General features: G+C 50.2%; 1 protein-coding gene across 6 annotated transcripts in view; it reads left to right on the top strand.

Moving 5' to 3' along the window:
- Positions 1–1,808: 1,808 nt before the first annotated feature.
- Positions 1,809–21,273, top strand: part of TTC39A (tetratricopeptide repeat domain 39A) — a 54,033-nt gene continuing 34,568 nt past the window's right edge. For 2 of the 6 annotated variants that reach the window (XM_060625116.3, XM_078451915.2), the window contains exon 1: positions 1,809–2,200. In XM_060625116.3, coding sequence (XP_060481099.1) covers positions 1,923–2,200 — 278 coding nt within the window. In that variant the 5' untranslated portion in view covers positions 1,809–1,922. Of the gene's footprint in view, positions 2,201–14,923; positions 15,039–15,374; positions 15,544–21,273 lie in introns of those variants that run through there. The other 4 variants (XM_078451917.1, XM_060625120.2, XM_078451919.1 and 1 more) reach the window with 3 other exon arrangements.

Below are 21,273 nucleotides of genomic sequence, written 5' to 3' on the forward strand. Positions count from 1 at the left end.
AGTTTGAGACCACTGGGATTGAATCCTAGCTCCTTGACTTGATCTCAGGAACATTTCTTAACTTCAGACTCAAATATTGTCAAAACAGAGTTGTCTGAGTTGGAGATAGGGTATGTAAAGGCCCTCAGCATAGTGCCTTCCACAGGGTAGAAACTATAAATATTAGTTCCTTCTTCATTTACTCTGCTCTGAGCACCTACTAGTGTAGCAGTGGTGCCAGCATCCATGGAACACACAGAGGTGAGATATTCTCTGTATTTTCAGCTAGAAATCTGAAGAGTAAAACTGGTCATTGATAACTAACATAAGGATTAAAAAATACGTAGTGCTAAATGCTGTGAAAGAGACAGGTACAAATGTAACCTCCAAAAAGGAGAAGTTCCTCCACTGAGGAGATACAGGTGGGCTTCCTGGAGGAAGTAATATTGCCTGTGGGCACAGAGGCTGGGTGGGACTTTAATTCCAAATGGAATTTGACTGGGCTCTGGGCCTATTATAGGAGGCCAGGCTTTTGAGGCCTTGTGATACTCATCCTTGTGAGCCCAGAAGGAAGTTGGCCATCTGTAATTCCCAATGCTGCCAAACTGGGCAAGGCCCTGTGGGCTGAGGGATTTGGGCCTCTAGGTGGATGTAACTGGAATTTCAAGATCCGGAAGCTCTAGCTTTGTGGTCAGATAGGCAGCATTCTTTGGCCCTTATTGATCTGCGAAGACCATGACATGAATTCTCAGAGAAAGGGGGAAAGGTTGTGTTTCCTCTTCTACCAAGGAAGATTGAGAGAAACTGCCCTGATAATCCTTGAGGCTTCTGCCCTCTGCCCAGGTCTCCCACTCCATTGCCCAGCCCACGTGCAACCACAGGTGGGGTTGGGGGGCCAGCAGCAGATAAAGCAGACAGACCTGGATGTAAGACCTAGCTCCACAGCTTAGTTTCAGGGAAGTCCATTTTCCCCTCTGAGCCCCAGTTTAATCAACTGATGGGAGTAAGTATTTAATAAGATGAAATTAAATGAGAACTTGTGTAAAAACACCTGGCTTAGGGCTTGGCACATTAGAGAAGGGCTCAGACTTGTCAGAATCAGTCACCATTTAGTAGATACATGATTTGTGTTGCACAAGTGCCTGCAATACAAACCCAGGCCAAAGGGAGACAGAAATGGTCCCTCAGCCACCCTGCCCCATCCTGTTTTCAACCTCCATCCTCTCACAGGAAAGTCTCCAGGGACCTTTGAATCCATCCTTCATGCTGGACTTATAGTGATCCTCCTCAAGACACCCTGCTCCTAGTCCTTAGCTGAGTCTCCTGTGGAAGCCTGCTGGACTGCACTGTCAGGGGCTCACCTTGCTCCAGAGCAGATTCATCTACTGGATAAAGGGAAAATTTTGCAGGCCCCTCGCTGGCGCAGTACAGCATGCCACTTTTGATCCCAGAGTGATGAGTTCAAGCCCCACTTTGGGTGTAGAGCTTACTTTAAAAAATAAAGTGAAAATTTTAAATGCGCATAACCAAAGACAAAATACGCGGTTTCAAAGAAAGTTTGTACTGGAGACAGGCTGTGGCTCCTTCTCTTTCCCACACCTCCCACGGGGGCTCTGGGAAGCAGAAGTCTGTGCACAGCCTCCTGTCCCAGTGCCTTGCTTGCCAGCAGCCTCCACTCCCAGGCCAGGCAGCTCCTACCTACCTCCCTGCTCCCCTACCTGCCACTCCTACAGTCCCAACCCGCCCACCCCATTCACGTAGAGCCCTGGCAATGCAGACTTCTGTACTTAAGCAGAAGGGAAAGGCGTTGGTGACATCATCGCCCCTCGGTTCAGTGGACTGGCTTTAGACTGGGATTGGAGAGGTCTGGTGTATATTATGTTCTAGTGCTGTCACTGGTCCTCTATGTGGCCCTAGGCCTCAGTTTCTCCTTGTGACTAACGATGGGTCTCGACGGCTCTGGACGAGAGTGGGCTTGCCCTGGGACCCCAGGTCCGCTCAGGGAACACCGACGTCCTTGCGGGACTGGGAGGCGCTGGGCCGCGGCGGGGAGGAGCCGCCGGTCCGGCCCCGCCCGCCGGGTCCAGGTGCCGCCGCTGGAGCTGCCGCTACCGCCCACGCCGCCACGAGGGGCCGCCCGCGCCGCGGTCCGAATCCGGCCCGCGTCCATGGCCTTTCTGACCGCCTGGAAGGGGGCGGCCTCTGGGAAGAACGACCGCAGGTAGTAGGCAGGGGCGGGGACTCGGCGGGAGGCGCGCCTGGGACAGAGGGGCGGCGGGCGGCAGCCGACGGGAGGGACGGCTGTGGGGGTACAACTGGAGACCGCAACGCGCTGGCTGCTGGGCGCGGGGTAACGGCCGGAGGGCCAGGGAGGGGCAGCCCAGCGCCTCTCACACCCTCACGTGCCCGCTGCTCGCGTGTCGTGGCCCCCAGCCGGGCTGGGGCTGAACCGGGGGACTAGTGATGCGCCCCCACCCCCCACCCCGGCCGCACCCGAGCCCCGCTTCCGGTGCCGCAGTCTGCGCGCCACCTGCGAGGGTGCTCAGGTGGGCTGGCCCTCGGGCGGGCTGGGAGTCAGGTTTGGGCTGCCGAGTCTCCCCTCAGCGGTACGGCTCACGCACCTGGTCCTCCAGAGCGTTGCGAGAGGGGAGCCGTGGGCACCCTGTGTGTCCCGACAGGTGAGAGCAGGCACAGCATCCACCCCCACCCTGAGTTGTTCCTATCTGGGGGCAGCAGTGTCGGGGGAAGAAATCTTGGGTGCCAGTGCTGGTCAATGGTGGAATTAGGTGCCCCCACAGCTCCTCCAAGGTCAGCCCTTCGGGGATGTGTCATTGTTTCCTGTGTGTCACCTCCACTTACCTAGCTGTCCCCACCTCCTGGATGAGTTGGTGTCTCCAGATGTGTTCCCTTAAGAAAGAGGAGAGGGGACAGTCCTCTCTTTTCTGAGCTTTGACACCCCCTCCCCCCAATTTCTTCCCTTTGCATACTTAAAGTTCACCCTCCTACTCCCTGGAGAAGAGCAATCCAGCTGCCCTCCCAGTGCCTCCATCTGACTGTCCTATGAGAACCTCAAACTCTGCAAGCCCCAAATCACACTTCACATCTTCACCCCTAAACCTGTTACTCTTCCCATCTCAGTGAATGGCATAGTCATCCACCCAGTTGCCCAAGCCCGGAACCTGGAAGTCATCCTTTTCACCTCCCTCCCTCATCTCCACCCCAGTGTCCAAGTCCTGTTGATTTTCTCTCTGGTGTCTCTCAAAGCTATTCATTCCCCTTTGGACTATTGCAACATCCCCTAACTTTCCCAGTTTCTCCAGTCTTCTTTCCATGCACCCTTCAGACTGAACTTTTCTAAAGCACAGACAGACCATGTCATTTTTCTAAACTTCCATGGCTCTCTATCACTTAGAGGTTAAAGTTCAAGGCTCTTAAGAGAGGTGGTGACCTGCCTAGGCCCGTAACTCCCCAATGCTCACTCTGGTCCAGCAACACTGACTGCACTGTTCCAGGCTTCTCCAGGTTGCCTCTGCCTGGAATGCCATCCTCCGCTCCTGACATTCAGTCCATTAGGACTCAACTTAGGGTGACCTCTTTTAGAGAGCCTTTCTGACCCCAATCTTGAGTCAGACTCAGAGGCTTTCAGCTTCTATGTTTCCTTCTCATGGTTCTCATTCAGTTCTCTCATTCTCATTTAACAAACAACTTTGAGCATGTACCATGCTCTGGGCATTGTACTAGGTGCTGTGGATATGGCATTACTACAGAGACACAACTCCTTGATCTCAGGAGACCATGTTCTAGTGGAAAAGACAAGTAACCAAATAAACAAGCAAATAAACAATGTTGTATAAAGCTTAAAATAGGGCCATGTGATGGACAATAAAATATATCATTTCCAGAGCATTCCCAGCAGTGAGGGTAGCTCATGTCAAAGTGTGATTTGTGTCTGGGGAGCAGAAAGGGAGTCCTTGAGGATCAGTGTCTGATGGGATCCAGGAGGCAGGCTGCTCCAGAACAAGGCAAGGAGTTTGGATTTCATTGTGTGTTGGGAAGCCACTAGAGGGCATCAGGGAGAGGATTTATATATTTAAAGATGACCCTGCTTCATGCTGACAGTGCAGAACTGGGTTGGGATTCTCTCTCTCTTCCTCTCTTTCTGCCCCTCCCTCGCTTGCTAGTGCGCGCTCTCTCTCTCTCTCTCTCTCTCTCTCTCTCTCAAAATAAATAAAAGAAAGAAAAAAAAAGGTAACCCTGCTACCCCAGGGAGAAAGGATTTGTTGAGGGACAGACCATTTCAACACTGAGTCCGTGTCACCCTTTTCTGTCTCCCCGGTACATATGGACAGAAGACAGGGTCTTAGAGTGTGCTTCAGTTTTGATGAGGACATGAGGGAATAATTTCCAAGGACGGTGAGATCTCCTGGTTGGGATAGGGAACAATGGCTATGTCCAGATGAATTTCTTGCCCAAAGCTTGCCCTGCCTGTGAGAATCGGGTTCTGCTCTGTCCTGTAGGCACCAGGAAACTTCTGAGTTTCAAATGTGTGCATGCTGCTGATGTCACAGTGTGGAGGGAGGTAGGGAGACCAGAGGGGGGGCTGGCATGATGACCCAGGGTGGATTCTGGGGTGCGGATTAGGAGAATGCAGGGTGGTGAGGGGAAAGAAGCTAAGGAGGAAGAACTGCTAAGTGGTGAATAGACAGACTGGGAGGTAACACTCAGAATCACTAATGATGGGAGGGGGAAGGGAGACTGGCCAAGTAGAGGCTTCTGCATCCCTCCTTGGGCCTGGGTGAGGGAGTATATAGGAGGGCCTGAACACATGTGCCTTTATACTTCAGGTGGAACTTGCTGGACACAAATATCCAGAGAATACTCCTAGTTGTCCCCACAAAGTCTCATACCTGAGGCACAAGACCAGGTTTCCATTCTCCCAGCTGTGACTTCCCTACCCTCACTCCTCATCCACCACGCTGTCCGGTCTCCCACAGCCTGGCCAAAGGGTGAAGAGGTTGGAGGGTGCCCAGCCCCTAGGCTGCCACTTACTAGCTCTATGGACTTGATTCAATTACTTGGTCTGTGCCTACTTAAGTTTACTCACCTATAAAATCATAGCTACTCACTGAGTGGTGGGAAGACCTAATGAAGTCCCATTGGTTAAAGACCTAACAGACAGCCACTGGGGCATATTTGGTGTTCGGTAAATGTGAGTTCACTTCCTTCTTAGCCTTCGTATGAGGGAACTAGGGAACAGAGGAGATTCTGAAAGGTTTGGTAGCCAATGGTAGGATTCCAGGCACTAGAATTGGGTAGCCAGGAAGTGTTAGGAAAGAGAAATGGTGCCCATACATCTTACAGTGGGGACTGCCAACTGCTGGCACTACAAACAGGGCCCCTTCTTAGCCATACCAGTAACCTGCCACACTCAAGACTGCTCCTGTAGGAGGCAGCACTGGGAGCAAAGGGGAAAGTGTAGCAGGCAGATTGCTTTTGAGAGAGTGATTAAGTAGCAGCGTTGCTGTGGGAGGGAGGGGCCCCTCTGAGAATGGAGGGGCCCAGCCAAAGAGGCTGGGGCTTCCTGGGACTGCCATCAACACAATTCCTGCTGTCAGTTTGAGCCCTGAGCTCCAGGAGCTGTCAGATGCCTCCAGGCAGGCAGTTTCGAATTTGGTGACTGGATTCTTGGAGCAGCTTTGGGGGCCCTTCCTCAGGACAGGATCTGGACTGGAGACCAGTGCTGAGTGTTCACCTCTACGATTCTCAGATTCTGTGAGTTAAGGCTCGGGTGATAATTCACAGGTGAACTGTGAGACTCAGGATTTAAAACTCCAGGGTTCTACACTATTGAAGTTTCTGGTCCCAAGGTTCCCACCTACCTTCCGTTGTCAAGGACAGCCGCACAGGGTGTGAGAGGGTTTGCAGCCCTCAAATCTTCAATCTCTGGTGAGGATACCATGGGAAACTCCAGGTAACCTTTGTCCCTTTTTATCAAGGATTCTGACTTGGGACATTTTTGGTCCTTTCTTGAGGTCAATTGGAAATAGATTATGTAGGTTGCAGTGTTAGCTCTGCCAGCATGCCAATTCCTGATTTATCTCCAAATCTGTGATTTGAGTTGCTTGTCCTTCTGAAAATTTCTGCTTCTCAATTCAGTTTCTCTCTGCGGTCAGCTCCATTCTCTTGTAAGTCATTCTCTTGTACTTCTCCATTCTGTGCAAGGCATGGCTACCAGCAGCTTCCAAGCTTAAGGCTTGGGACAGTAAGACAAAGCAGTGAAAAGCACCCTGGAGCCACACAGGCTGATTTTGGATCCTGACTCTGGGACTTTCTGACTGTAACTTTGGGCAGGTTATTTAACTTCTCTGTATTTCACCTTCCTCATCTGTAAAACGAGGGTGATGTTAGGACTTGCGTCACGGGGTGGTTATGAGGATTGTGTGAATTAACTTATGTAAATAAAGCACTGAGAACAGTGCCTAACACATAGACAGTGTAACCAAGGAGTGTTACTGATTGTTGTCATTAGTCCCTCAGCTAGAAGGGGCTTCTCCACCAGTCTAGTTTGAAAAAGCTCAGGGAAATATCCAGTTGGCCATTCCTTCAACTAATCACTGTGCCCTGAGAGGTGGAATCAAATAAGAGGCTCTACCATTCGGCCAATGGGGCTAGAAAGGAGGGAAGGAGAAGTAGGTCCCTAAAAACAAGTTAGGGGGGCTCAGTGTTGTAAGGTAAATGTGGCCAGTGAGCAGGCCTTTAAAATAAAGTCATAGTTTGGGGCGCCTGGGTGGCGCAGTCGGTTAAGCGTCCGACTTCAGCCAGGTCACGATCTCACGGTCCGTGAGTTCGAGCCCCGCGTCAGGCTCTGGGCTGATGGCTCGGAGCCTGGAGCCTGTTTCCGATTCTGTGTCTCCCTCTCTCTCTGCCCCTCCCCCATTCATGCTCTGTCTCTCTCTGTCCCAAAAATAAATAAAAAAACGTTGAAAAAAAATTAAAAAAAAAAAAATAAAGTCATAGTTTCATGAAGTATCCAAAATATGATTTCCCTAGAGCACCCCTGCCCGTCGCTCTGAGAGTCTTCCAGCTCAGCCTAAGACAGCCTAAGAGCTGGGAACTAGTCCCTTGTAGCACCCTCTGGGGGCCTGTGCCACCCACCACTCTCCTGCAGTTGTGACTTTGCCAACCCCAGCCCCATTCTCAGCCTGACTACCACCACCACACTGGCCCAGGAGGGGTGGGGGGACTTAGAGAGCAATGGTCCCTGAGGCTCTTCACTGTATCACCCCATCCCAAGGATGGGACACACCCTTCCCGATTCCTCTCCAGCTTGACCTAAAACCAGGCTGTAACTTTTTTTTTAATTTAAAATATATATATAATTTATTGTCAAGTTGGCTAACACACAGTGTGTACAGTGTGCTCTTGGTTCTGGGGGTAGATTCCCATGATTTATCACTTACATACAACACCCAGTGCTCATCCCAACAAGTGCCCTTCTTAATGCCCATCACCCATCCCATTTTCCCCTCTCCTCCACTGTCCCCCCATTAACCCTCAATTTATTCTCTCTTTTTAAGAGTCTCTTATGGTTTGCCTCCCTCCCTTTCTGTTTGTAACTATTTTTTCCCCTTCCCTTCCTCCATGGTCTTCTGTTAAATTTCTCAAGTTCCACATATGAGTGAAAACATGATATCTGTCTTCCTCTGACTTATTTCACTTAGCATAATACCCTCCAGATCCATCCACGTTGCTGCAAATGGCAGGATTTCATTCTTTCTCATTGCCAAGTAGTATTCCATTGTATATATAAGGCTGCAACTTTTTAAAGCACCTTACGGTGGGGCGGGGGTGTGTGGGGTGGGGTGGGCACCTGGGTGGCTCATTCGGTTAAGTGACCAACTCTTGATTTTGACCCAGGTCATGATTTCATGGTTCGTGAGATCAAGCCCTGCATCAGGCTCTGCACTGGGTATACAACCTGCTTAAGATTCTATCTCTATCCCTGTGTTCCTCTCTGACTCATGCATGCGTGCACGCTCTCTCTCTGTCTCTCTCAAAAAAAAAAAAAAAAAAAAAAAGAAACAAAAAAAAAACACTTCAGGGAATCAGTAACAGAGGACTTTTATGATTCTGTGGCCCCTCATCAAGTCCCTCAACCATCCTGATAGGAGCCTGACTATAGAACTTCTACTTCTGTGATGGTGCAGTATATGTTTTCCCACATCTTCCTTCCCAGGAGAGAGGAGGAAATTTCTCTCTTAAGCCAAGATTCCCAGGCCTTCCTTTCCTTTCCCAATATCAGCCCTCTTCAGATGAACAGCAAAGAAGAAATCTATTGCTTTTAGGTAAAATCTTTCCCCCACCCTACTAAGTGGCTGGATTTGTCCCATGTCCCCCAGCAGGACAATTATATTAGGACTTATGACAGTAAGTGGGACATCAGGTGCCCCATCCAGGTAGCCCTGTGCTAGATGCTCCATACCTTTTGACTCCCTTTTTTCCTCATGGAATGAACTTTGTCCCTGCTCATTCCCTCCCACAGCCTCAGGTGTCCCTCTACTCCCTTGCAGAGTCTGCCCTGGCAAGACCCATCCCTGCAAGAATCCATCTCCAACTAATAAACACCCTCCCCCAGATAGAGTATCTAAGTCTCAGATTGAAGGTAACTCTGCTGCCTTTCCAAGTAGATGGATGGTTGGATACTTCCTTTATACGTAGGTGACTGAAGGGCACAAAAAAGCACTGTCCCTGAGCACAAGACAGGCCAGTCAAAGAAAGATGACCTCTCAGGGCACCTGGGGGGGTGGGGGGGACTCAGTTGGGTAAGCATTCCAAGCGTTCCTTGATTTTGGCTCAGAACTTGATCTCACAGTTGTGAGATTGAGCCCTGCACTGTTAGTGCAGAGCCTGCTTGGGATTCTCTCCCTCCCTGTCTCTCTGCCCCTCTCTGCTCACACATGGTCTCTCAAAATAAATAAATAAACTTAAAAAAAAAAAAAAAGGATGATCTTTCCACAGTCTCAGTGCCCAGCACTACCCTCTCCTTTCTCCCTCACTTACTACTGCTCCCTCCAACCACAGCTTCTCTCCCCTGCACCCTCTGAACTAGGCCCCTACCTCTACAACATCCCCATCCCCTGCCACCCTGCTGCCTCAGTGATCTGATAACAGCGAGATCTGTGCTTGGCTGTGCCCTGATTTGACATGCATCATCACCTTCCATTCACCTCAACTCTGACCAGGGAGGTCTTGTTGTCTGCAATTTTAATAGATGAGGAAATAGAGCCTCTGTGTGCTTTCTCAAATGCATACACACCGGGGTTTTTTTCTTTAGTACTAATTTTGTATTCTGCTTTTTAAATATTTTCCCACCTTCCAGAAAACATATTCAGGCAATAATTACTGAACATCTGTGTGCCAGGCACTGTTTTGGGCACTGGAAATATATTAGAGAACCAAAATGAAAAAAAGAAAAATACCAGCCCTGCCCTTGTGGAGTATAGAATTTAATGGGGAGAGACAGAAAATAAATGAATAAGCAAAATATTCAGGATGTCAGATAACAAGTGCTATGGAAAAAAGTATGCAGGGTAAAGGAATAGGGACCATGAGGGCAAAGGTTACATTAAATAGAATGGTCAGGGAAGGCCTCATGGAGAAGGTGACATTTGAGCTGAGATGTGAAGCAGGTGGGGGAGTAATTATATGAATATCTGCAGGAAGAGCAGAAGGAATAGCAAGTGCAAAGGGCCTGAGGTGAGAGCATGCCTGGCATATTTAGAAAAAAGCAAGGAGGCCAGAGTGGCTGAATATGAAGAGAGAGTAAAGGGAGATGATGTCAGAGAGAGATATGGGGGTGCAGGTCATTCAGGGCTTCGGGCCATGTGAAGACTTTAGCTTTTGCACTGAACACCATGGGGAGCCACTGCAGAGTTTTGAACAAACAAGTGACATGATCAGATCAAATGGGTCTGATGCTATGTGGAAAAGATAATATGCGGACCAGGGAAGGAGCAGAGAAACTACCTGGGAGACAATGTAGTAATCCAGACAAAGAAATTCTCTATAAATGGGGCACCTGGGTGGCTCAGCCAGTTGGGCATATGACTCTTGATTTCAGCTCAGGTCATGATCTCCTGGTTCGTGGGTTTGAGCCCCACAGGGCAGAGCCAGCTTGGGATTCTCTCTCTGCCCCTCCCCCATGTGTGCATGCTCTTTCCTCTCTCTCCCTCTCTCTTTCTCTCTCTTGCTCTCAAAAGTAAATAAACTTAAAAAAAAGGAAATTCTCTATAAACATAATTTAAATATCTGCAGAATATTTCACCCTACAAATTCACTATAATTCACTGAATTAATTCCTTATTGATGGGCATTTAGGTTATTTCCAGTTGTGTCCTTATTATAGAAAACACTATGATGAACATCTTTGTACCAGAAATCTTTATATCCATGACTATTTCTTAAGACATGTTTGTTGTCTGGGACACCTGGGTGGCTCAGTCAGTTGAACACTTGACTCTTGATTTTGGCTCAGGTCATGATCTCATTGTTCTTAGGATCTAGCCCCATGTCAGGCTCTGGGCCCAGGGTGGGGAGCCTGCTTGGGATTCTCTCCATCACTTTGCCCCTCCCCAGCTTTTGCATGCTCACACACTTTCTCTCTCTCTCTCTCTTTCAAAATAAACAAACTTTAAAATTTTTTTTAATGTTTATTTATTTTTGAGAGAGACAGAGACAGCACAAACGGGGGATGGGCAGACAGAGAGGGAGACACAGAATCTGAAGCAGGCTCCAGGCTCAGAGCTGTCAGCACAGAGCCCGATGTGGGGCTCAAACTCACGAGCCATGAGATCATGACTTGAGCCTAAGTCAGACGCTTAACCAACTGAGCCACCCAGGCGCCCTTAAATAAATAAAATTCAAACAAACAAACAAAAAAGACACATTTGTTACCTAGGTGTTACTGTATCATCTTTCTAAGGTTTTCATTCAAAATTCCAGTTGCCCTTCTGAAAGATGTTGCCAGTTTCTGCTCCCTTTGGCAGTGTGTGAGGTAGCACATTTGCCGTGAAGGTATGTAGTAAGCGTCCAATTGGATGTCCTTGTGGTCCTGGCCAGGCCTGTGTACACATCTTAGAAGAAATCCCTCTTCTCTGGACAGCCTTATATGGTTCCAAAGCTCTTTTGGGTCCATTTGCTCATTTCATGTTCACAGCAATCCTGTTATCCCTGCTTTATAGGGGAGGAAACTAAAACTCAAAGATCAATAATAAGGCCCTGTTCCAAGTGTTTTGTGTGTGTTACGTCATTCAGTCCTTGCAGCAGCCCATGAGGTTGGTGCTGTCATCATCCCCCTTTCAGGGCTGAAGTCACTGATCCAGGATGTCAGAGCTGGGGAGCTCACCTGCTCTCTGAATCACTCCCTGCCCTGCCTCAAGCTCATACAGTCATTTTCTTGGGGCTGGACAGCTAGGACATGGTGGGGCCAGGAATCCAGCCAGATCTTCCTGGCTCTGCAGTCCAACTTCTAACCCCCGACATGATGCCAGTCAATGCCTGAAACACCTCATTAGAGCTCTGCCTCCTTTTTTTTTTTTTTTTTAATCAAAACAGTTCTTGGTCCCTCATGAGTGACTCCTTCCTTAGATCCACTTTCAGCAGCTCCTGGAGACCAGACTTTGGTAGAAGAGCTCAGATCCCAGAACCAAGATCGTCAGAGCAAGGAAGGGCTTTGAGCTCCTGGTCCATCCTTCTCTCCCCTTTATATGGGGAGAAAAGGAACCTAAGGGCTAGAGTGGGGTAGTAACTTGCCTGAGGTTACTCCCAAGCTAGCGGAGTCAGAGTTCATGGAGAGGGAGGAGGCTGGCCCAACACGTAGGCCTAGGTCCTCCCTAAGAGTCCCTGCCAAGGAATATTTCAGAACTGTGACTGTCACAGACCTGTTCAAGGGCCCTTTCTTGATGGGCCTGTTGATTGTGAATTATTAACCTGCCCAAGCCTGTAATCTGTTGGGTGGGGCCCATTCACTTTAAGAAAACCCGCTTTACAGTCACTAGCCTGCTGGGTTGGGGGGGTGTAGCTCTGAAGTCTCACTGGCTAGTTCTGGATTGGTAGAGACAGCTAGTGGACAGGTGCTTCATGCCAGGGAAAGGCCTGGAGGAAGGGACTGAGAAGGGGGGATGAAGGGGAAGGTGCCAAGGGTCAACCCAAGGAATGTTCAGTAAGCCTCACAGCATCCCTGAAAGGCTGGCACTGTTATCTCAGGTTTACAGATGGGGAGACTGAGGATCAGAGAGAGAGAGGCAGAGCAGATTTCACAACTTAAGCTGTTTCTACAACAATGGCATCACTGTTCACATGCTCACAGCCTTATTTCTATGATACCCCCTCCCATTTCCACATACTTTTCCTACAGGATAAAGAGTCAAGACCTGATTCCAAATCACACTTGGTCCAAGCCTCAGTTTTCTCATCTGTGGGATGGGAGATAAAGCCACTGTGGAGCTTTTTGGAGCATCCTGAGGAGGTCTCATGAAACAGATATTTATTGGGGCCCTTCTTAAGCTGAGAGATGGTTCTCAGGGCCATCAGGTGTGGTGAGCCCAGTGATTTTTCTTGCACGTTAGGGAGAAAATAAGAGAGGAAGCAGGCCTGGCGGCTTGCATGCACAAAGCACTAGGAAACTCTCCCAGCAAGGAAGGAAGGGACCCAGGACTCAGGTTACTCTCCTGGTCCCCACAGCTTGGCTGTCAGCTCCAGGTGGGGATGGGCAAGTCACCTGGGTTGGGAGGCAGAAATAATGATGACTCCTAGGCTGCTCAGGCTTCCGGCTGGGCCCAGAGCTCCTGGGGGCTGGGAGCTGCCTGGGTGGAGCCCTCCTGAGGGGTGGGCCACTTTGCTGCTCTGACTCATGAGGTGAGTGGCTCTAGCATCACTGCCACTGTTGTGTGGGGACAGCTCCAGCTCCAAAGGCAGCATGGCTGCTTATCTTGCTGAGCTTCAGTTTTCATCTGTAAAAGGTTGAGAATAATGGCATCCACCTCACCATCACCACCATCAGAGCACTGCATGTAACTGTGTTACACATCAGGCACCGTGCTGGGGATTTTAGATACATGAATTCTTAATCCTCACAACCACCCTTTGACACAGGCAGTATTTCCATTTTACTGATGAGGAAACTGAAGCTCAGAGAGATGGTTAAAAGGATTAAATGAGATAATCCATGTTATACACTTAACATGTGTGTCATGTAATAAGCTTTTGGTGAACATCAGTCATTATTATAATTACCTCAGAGGGAAATGGTAAAGTGCTAGGCCTAGTGTTGGTATTTGGTGATTAATCAGACACTGATACAGAGATGTCCGACCAGACTCGACCCTCCAAAAGCTCCCAGTCTGATGGCAGAGACAGTCACATACAAACCTGACTCTACCACTCTCACACACAGATGGTGTCAGCCCAGGGTGATGAGGGCAGGTCAGAGGGGGTTGGGGCAGTGTGTACCTAGGAAGCCCCTGACCCAGCTAGATGTAGTGCCTGAACTGAAACCTGCAGGGCCAGAAGTTTTGGCATATGTCAGGCCCTTAATAAATGTTGGTCAAATACAACAAAGATTTACCTGTAGCTAATGTAGCACAAAGCTTCAGAACCCCTCACTCGGCCCTTTCCAGGGCTCTCACAGGACCCTGGAAGTTGTATGTTGGTAAATTTGTATTCTTTTTTTTTTTTTTTTTTTTTTTTTAAAGAAGGCTTCCAATTGTAAGTTTCTGGATCTAACCCTGATTAAATGAATGAATAATAAGTAACAAGGGAGGAAGGTGTGTCCCAGGCAGAGGGAAGAGCGTGTACACGTGCCCAGAGACTTGAAAGGACATGATGTGTGATAGGGTGCCCCAGCCTCTTTACTGAGTCTCCTCTTCATGCACATTGCTGGTCTTCTCACAAGCTTCACAAACTCCAGCTGACATCTGTGTGCCTTTGCCCACCTCCCTGCTTTCACCCATGCTGTGCTTCCATCTGGTACACCCTTTCCACGACTTTATTGTGTATAAACAATATAAACTTGAAGGCTCAACTCTGTGCCCACCTTCTCCAAGAAACCCTCACCCCACCCCTCCAGTCTATGGATGTCATTATAGTCTGCTTCTTGTATTTAATTACCTTTTCTGTGCCTGTGCCTGAGAATCAGAGAGGTAGAATGATCCTTGAAAGTGAACATCTAGCCTCTGCTCACATATGGGCAGGATAAGAATTCACTACCTTTCCAGGAAGCCCGTCTAGATTTAACAGTAATCTCCTTAATCTCTCCCCTCTGCCGCAAGGCCCAATCTGCCTGGCTCTCCCTGAACCTAGTCTGAGCCATCTTCCTACTATGGCTGCTTCTACAGGCTCCTCCTGCTTCCTCTTCTGACATCCTGGAGCTAAGGGTTGATCCAGGGGCCTGGAGTCCCTCCTCCTCCTGTCCCCTGCCTTTGTGAAGGGACAGTTCTAATGGCAGCCACGTGCTCTGATGAGTCATGGTTAAGAGCATCTGGGGCCTGGAAGTCGTGGCTGGTTAACTCTTCATGGGCCAGTGGCTCTTTCTGTCAGAAGGCCAGGTGGGCTTCAACCTTGGCCCTAGACATATGCCTCAGGGCTAAGCACACAGAATTTGAGGAGTGTTATGGATGATCCCATATACGGGTTGGGGACCCAGAGGGGAGGGCACCAAGGGGGAAAAAAGGCAAGAGTGTGTCCACCTTGGAGTCAGGAGGGCCAGGCTCCAATCACAACTAGCCACTTATTAGGTGAATTGACTTGAGCAAGTCACATAAACTCTGTGCCTCAACTTCTGTCTGTAAAATGGCAGCTATAGGGACTATTTGAGAAGGCGAGTGTGAACTACTGACTAGTGAGTGTTAAACCACGCTATTTTCCATCTTCTTGTCCGCTGCCGCACGCACAGTCATGCAGCGGGCAAAAGGGAGTGCTAAAACCTAAGCCTGACTCCGGAGGCCGCGTGTTTCCTGGCGTGAATGCCCCCCACCAATGCAGTAGGATGACGAAGGGCTCAGGTGGGGGCCGCAGCGAGGCGGGAGCTGTGGGGGAGGGGAGAGCGGCCGGGAGGTGGACCTCGGGCCTACGAACTTTCTGGCCACAGATAGGTGGGGCTGTGTGAGGCAGGGGCGAGCTCCGGCCCCTGGGGCTGCGCACGGAGGGCACACGGCATGGGCCCGGCGGACCTGGGGTGCCCGGGCCTCTACCCTGTGAGAGCTGAGGGCGGGGGTCGCATTCCGAGGCCGCCCCCCGCCCAGCCCCACCGTCCAGTCGGCCACAGACGGGCGGCTGCCGTGGCCCCACTGCGCGGGCGGGCAGACCGAGTCCCGGCCCGGCCCCGCCGCCTTCCCCGCCCCCGGCGCGCCCCTCCCCGGCCGCCGCGTCTGCGGCTGGGCCGCACAGCGCCCGCCTTGGGGTTCCGGCGGCAGCACCTGGGCCGCGCGGCTGGCGTCCGGCGGGGGCACGCTGCCTGCCCCCTTCCGCCATGAGCTCGGCCGGCGCCGCGGACGCCCTGCCGGCGGGGTAAGTGCGCGGTGGGGGCGGCCCCGGGGTGGGGTGGGTGGTTGGGGGACGGGCGCGGGCCGGGCATTCCCTCTGCCACCGGCCCACCGCCCGCACTGCGGCTTCCAGCCCCTCACCCCTGCCAGGCGTCGCGCCCGGCGTCCGGGAGCCGGGGAGTGGGAGAGGGCTGCGGACACTCGCGCGAGGAGAGTGGAAGCGCCGGGGACCCAGGGGCGATCACTCAGCTCTGGGTCCCAACTTTCGCACGAAGCTGGCTGTAGTAACGGCCACGTCAGAGCCGTCTCCCTCCCCTCGTGGCGTTTACACCTGTGGGTGGGCTCTGTTATTATCATCTCCGTTACAGATGAAGAAACTGAGGCATAACTCTTGGGTGACCTGCATCCCTTCACCCGGGAGGTGAAGGGTGTACCTGGGATTTGAACCCAGCTCTCTCTGATTCCAGAGCCCCCACCTGCATGCCATACTGTTTCATCTTCTGGGATATTTGAAGGAATTGAAAAGCTAAGATATGAATCAGCTGTGCCCACTGGGTGCAGCAGGAACTGGGGTTGTAAAGGTGGGTGTTGTCACTTTCAATATGGCTCTCCTGCTCATCCCCACCCCACTGAGGAACTGTGTAGAATCCCTGCACTGCCCCTGTTAGCAGTGATAGATGTTAGGTGCTGGGAGATGTGAAGCAGCTCTCCCCTTCCTGGGCCTGGGTGGGTAGGGGGTGTCTGCTGGAAGCCCTGACTGCTAGGAGGTTGCTGGGTGGAGATCTGGCTCAGGTGAGCTGGGAGGTGCCTGCCCTACCTGGAGCCTCACCACCAGGGACAATATTTGCCAAGGGCCTCAGGACTAACACATGAACAGGAAGGTGAGGCTGGTGCCAGCTGCAGCTGCAGGCCTCCATAGGGCCTGTGTGTGCATCCTGGGTGAAGGCTTAGAAGTTGGGTCACTGGGGGACACCCCCCCCCACCCAGCCTGGGGGACGGTTGCCTGGTGAGTTTTGCCATGTTTGACCATGTTTATTGTATGATTTTGGCCACGTTCTGTATCCTCCCTAGACTTCTGGTCCCTCCTTTGGAAAATACAGGGAGTCCAGGCCTGGCTGCTCTCTTCCTGCTCTGAGTTGAAGTCTGTAAATCTGGAGTCTGGTTAGGTCCCTTCTGCCCAGCCCTGACTAAGCACCACCCTACTGGGCCCAGAAAAGAAGCTTCCAGGAGAGAAGGCGGGCATGGAACAGGGTACCTATCAAAGAATCCTGAACTCCCAGGCTAGAAGCCACATTCATCCTCTTCCTTGCACACTTATATCCCTGCCTGAGTCCACTCTACAACTCCAGGCTCCTCTGGCCCCTCCGTGGGCCTCCAGGGCAGCAAGCTCAGTCTCCTAGCACTAGTGGATCTTCCTCATACTGAACCATACCTGCCTCCACTGCATGCTCTCCAGGTCCCAATCTTCTTTGAGGCCACACAGGTCTGTCTGCCCCTGTCCCTGGTCAGTGCCATCTTGGTGGGGTCTGAGCAGAGCAGAGGCAAAGCAGTTCCACCTACACCATAGACACTCATTTAGTCACTCAACAAACACTCCTGAGGCCTGCTCTGGGCCCAACCCAGTATATGAGGGTCAGTGGTAAACAAACTGAACTTTAAATCACCACCACTTCAGAAGTTATGAAATATTTTTAAGCCTTCAGAAAAATATAACAAATAATAAAATGAACTCCATGCCCTTGTCATCCAACTTTTTAAATGTTAACATCATGCCCATTTATTTCATATTCTTCTTGTTAAGAAATAAATTATACCAGAGACTGTTGAAGACCCTGTGGACCATCCCCTCTTCCTTCTCCCACCGTCCTGAATTTTGGTTTTGTTACTTCCATTTTTTTATTTTTAAAAAATGTTTTATATTTGAGTATAGTTGACACACTGTGTTACATTAGTTTCAGGTGAACAGCATAGTGATTCAACTCTATATTATGTTGTGCTCACCACAAGTGTAGCTACCATTTGTCACCCTACAACACTGTTACAGTATTATTGGTTTTGTCATTCTATGTTTTTATTCTTTTGCTGAGTGTGTATAAATCTAAAAAAAATGTAGCCTGTTCTGACTTTAAAATTTTTATATAAATACAGCATGAATCATTCTACAGCTTGCTTTTTCTCACTCAGCTTCAGGTTTCTGAGATGTAGCCTTCTTGATTCTTGCAGCTCTCGTCCCCACTTTCCCTGATGTATGGCATACCACCCGATGTAGAGTCCCCCATTTATTTATCGGCCTTCTTTATGGACATTGAGGTAGTTCCCAGCATCTTGCTATTCAAACAGTTAATATTCTTATAGGGTTGTCCTTTGTACACACATGAGTTATCTTTTCGGTTGTCCCACAGGAGTGGAATTGCTGGGTTATAGGATATGGACATTCAGTATTTTGAAGTTATTTGGTTTCATTATAAAAGTAGTGCTGCTGCAGAGGTGCCTGGGTGGCTCAGTCAGTTAAGTGCTCGACTCTTGGTTACGGCTTGGGTTATGATCTCCCAGTTCGTGAGATGGAGTCCTGTGTTGGGCTTTTGCTGACAGCATGGAGCCTGCTTGGGATTTTTCTCTCCCTCTCTCTCTACCTCTCCCCTGCTTGCTATCTCTCTCTCTCTCTCTCTCAAAAGTAAATAAATAGACATTAAAAAAAAATAATAAACGTAATGTTGCTCCAGACATGATGGAAATACATAACCGTAGAAAAAAAGTAACAACAGCTAACATTTCCTGAATACTTCTTATTGTGCTTTACATTGTCTTAGTTGTTCTTTTTAACAACACTAGGAGGTGGGTACTGCCACTCTCATTTTATTGATGAGAAAACTGAGGCTTATAGAGGTTAAAGAACCTTCCTAACTTTTTCCAACAAGTAACTGCTGAGCTATAGTTTGAGACCAGGGTTATCCACCTTCAATACTGTTGAAGGCCACACTGTACTAGGCCACGTCACATCCCTCCATGCCACATCATGCTCAATTTTATTCACAGCTAAGGGGACTCTCTGGAAGGAGAGTCACAATCATATATGCGATTTGGGAAGGTCACTTTGGGGGGCACCTGGGTGGCTCAGTCGGTTGAGCATCTGACTCTTGATTTCAGCCCAGGTCATGATCCCACAGTGGTGGGATTGAGGCCTGGGCCCTGTGTCAGGCTTTGCGCTAAGCATGGAGCTTGCTTGAGATTCTCTCTCTCTCTCTCTCTCTCTCTCTCTCTCTCTCTCTCTGCCCCTTTCCTCCGGCTCCCCACCCAGCTTGTGCTCTCTAAAAAAATTTAAAAGAAGAAAGGTCACTTTGGAAGCGATAGGTCCCCATGCACAGATCATCCCCCTGCTCCCCTCAGCCACAGTTCCCCTTGAATGGTGAAGCAGGGAGGAAAAGCCAGCTGTGGTTCCATTCTGCTCCCTAAGTGACTTCCTTGCACTGCCTCTACTGCCCCCGTGGGGAATGAGAGGTTCCTCTGCTCCATCCAGCTCTGCCCATCAGATGTCAGGGTAGCAGCTTCCAGGCAGACTAAAGTGGGGAGGGGGAGGCAAAGGGAGAATGGGGTGGGGTGCCTAGGTGGCTCAGTCGGTTAAGCGTCTGACTTTGGCTCAGGTCATGATCTCACGGTCTGTGAGTTTGAGCCCCGCGTCGGGCTCTGTGCTGACAGCTCAGAGCCTGGAGCCTGCTTCAGATTCTGTGTCTCCCTCTCTCTCTGCCCCTCCCCTGCTCATGCTATGTCTCTCTCTGTCTCAAAAATAAATAAATAAAAAATAATTTTTTTTTTTTTTAAATCTGCTAAAAAAAGGGAGAATGGGGTGACTTCAGGCTGTCTGACACCCCTTCCCCTACTCCACCTCCCTTCTCACTCCGGCCTCAAACATCCCTCCCCTGTGATGCCAAAGCTCCTGGCATCGGTTACCAGCCCTGCTCTATGCTCCATCTAGCTCAGCTCCCCCCTCCCCACCTCCATGCCTCAGGTTCTCCAAGGCACAGTGGAAAGGCCACCATCAACCCCTCAGAAGCTCAGTAATGTGTTAATCTGGGCTTGGCAAGGTGACTTGGAGCATAGAGGTCTTGAAGACATGGGGACAGCCTGCAGAGAGGTGGGGACCTCAGTCACAGTCAGGGGAAGAAAAATGTTTTTGGCCAGTTTGTTTTTATGGAAAGCATTTCTGCCTTCTCCTAGGTTCCTGGGTGGAGGAGACTAGGCCCCTGCCCTCACTGTCTTTATCTCCTTATCTGTCAAATGCAGATAAGCGTGTCTGCCTCTGGGCTGGTGGGAGGATTGAGAACTTGGAGTGATATTCTCAGTGGTGGTGAATTAATGCAGTCATTAAGTCAAATGGGGTCAGTGTCCCCAGCCTTCCTGAGCTCCCCAGCCAGCCAGGACACCCCTGCCTCACCCCTCCAGAGGAGGCTTTCTAGAGCCTGTCTTGCCACCTTGCCCCTATAGCTTGTGCTTCCTTGTCACTGTGGTATCATGACTCTAGCTCCTTGCTCGGCTTTTTCCCTTTCATGGACTTCTTTCTCCATCTTGTCCTCAGTTCAGTGCCATCTTTTCCAGAAAGCTTCTGTTGAGTGCTCCCCTTCCACTTCTGGGCGTCCTTAGCCTTCAGTGATTCCCATGATGCAGCCTTGATGATTCTGGCTGTCAGTGCCTCTGTCTGCCTCTGTCTCTCTGCTAGACCGTGAAGTCTTCAAGGGCAGGGCCAGGGCTGGGCCAGAACCAGAGATTAGAGGGTATTTGTGGGAGAAAAGGAAGGTGAAAATCAGCCCCAGGGCCACCCCAAAGCAGCTCCCAGTCTGGAGAGTCACCTCAGAATCACCTCACTACGGTTCAGCAGAAGAGGTGCTAGCGTTGCCAAGGGAGGGAATTCACCTCTGTGCTCTATGTCCATCTGTCTGTGCATCTTTCTCTCCATGTGGACCAAGCAGGCAGAATCTCTTTCTTTTTTTCTTTTTTAAAAATTTTTTAATGTTTATTTATTTTTGAGAGCAGAGAGAGAGAGAGAGAGAGAGAGAGAGAGAGAGCATGAGTGGGGGAGGGGCAGAGAGAGAGGGAGACACAGAATCCAAAGCAGGCTCCAGGCTTCGAGCTGTCAGCACAGAGCCTGACGTGGGGCTCGAACTCATGAACTGCGAGGTCATGACCTGAGCTGAAGTCGGATGCTTAACGGACTGAGCCACCCAGGTGCCCCTAGAACCTCTTTCTTGATGGGAGGTGGATGTGGTGGTGGTAGTGGTGGTGGTGTTTATACAGAAATGGGAGGTAGGCTCTTGGCTCTGGAATTGTTTAGAGGTAGTCATAAGCCAGGACAACAGACTTGTCTTCCTGGGGCTGAGCTGAAGGGCACTGGCTCAGGCAGAAACTTGTTTAGGACCCATGCTTGGGCATGTGATCTTGGCCTAGTCACCTCTCCTCGGTGCCTCATCTACCGTGGGGATAATAATCCTACTTCACAGGCTTTGTGAAGACTCAAGGAGAGAATGCCAGTTAAACACCCAGGGCAGTAAGTGCTCACAGAATAGGCAGACTGAACACCAGTCACTAGGCTAAGCCCTGGGCACAAAGGAAGACACTGTGCCCTTCTCATGAAGAGAGGGGCAGGGGCTGTTTCTGATGGGGCCTTTTTGGCCATGGAAAGAAACTTGGTCTTTACCTAAGAGAATTGGAAGCCAGTGAAGGATTTCAAGTTCAGAAGTGACATGGTCAGATTCAGGTTTTA

This window comes from Panthera onca, chromosome C1, assembly GCF_046562875.1.
Source record: "Panthera onca isolate mPanOnc1 chromosome C1, mPanOnc1 haplotype 2, whole genome shotgun sequence".
In the NCBI taxonomy this organism is placed as follows: Eukaryota; Metazoa; Chordata; class Mammalia; order Carnivora; family Felidae; genus Panthera; species Panthera onca.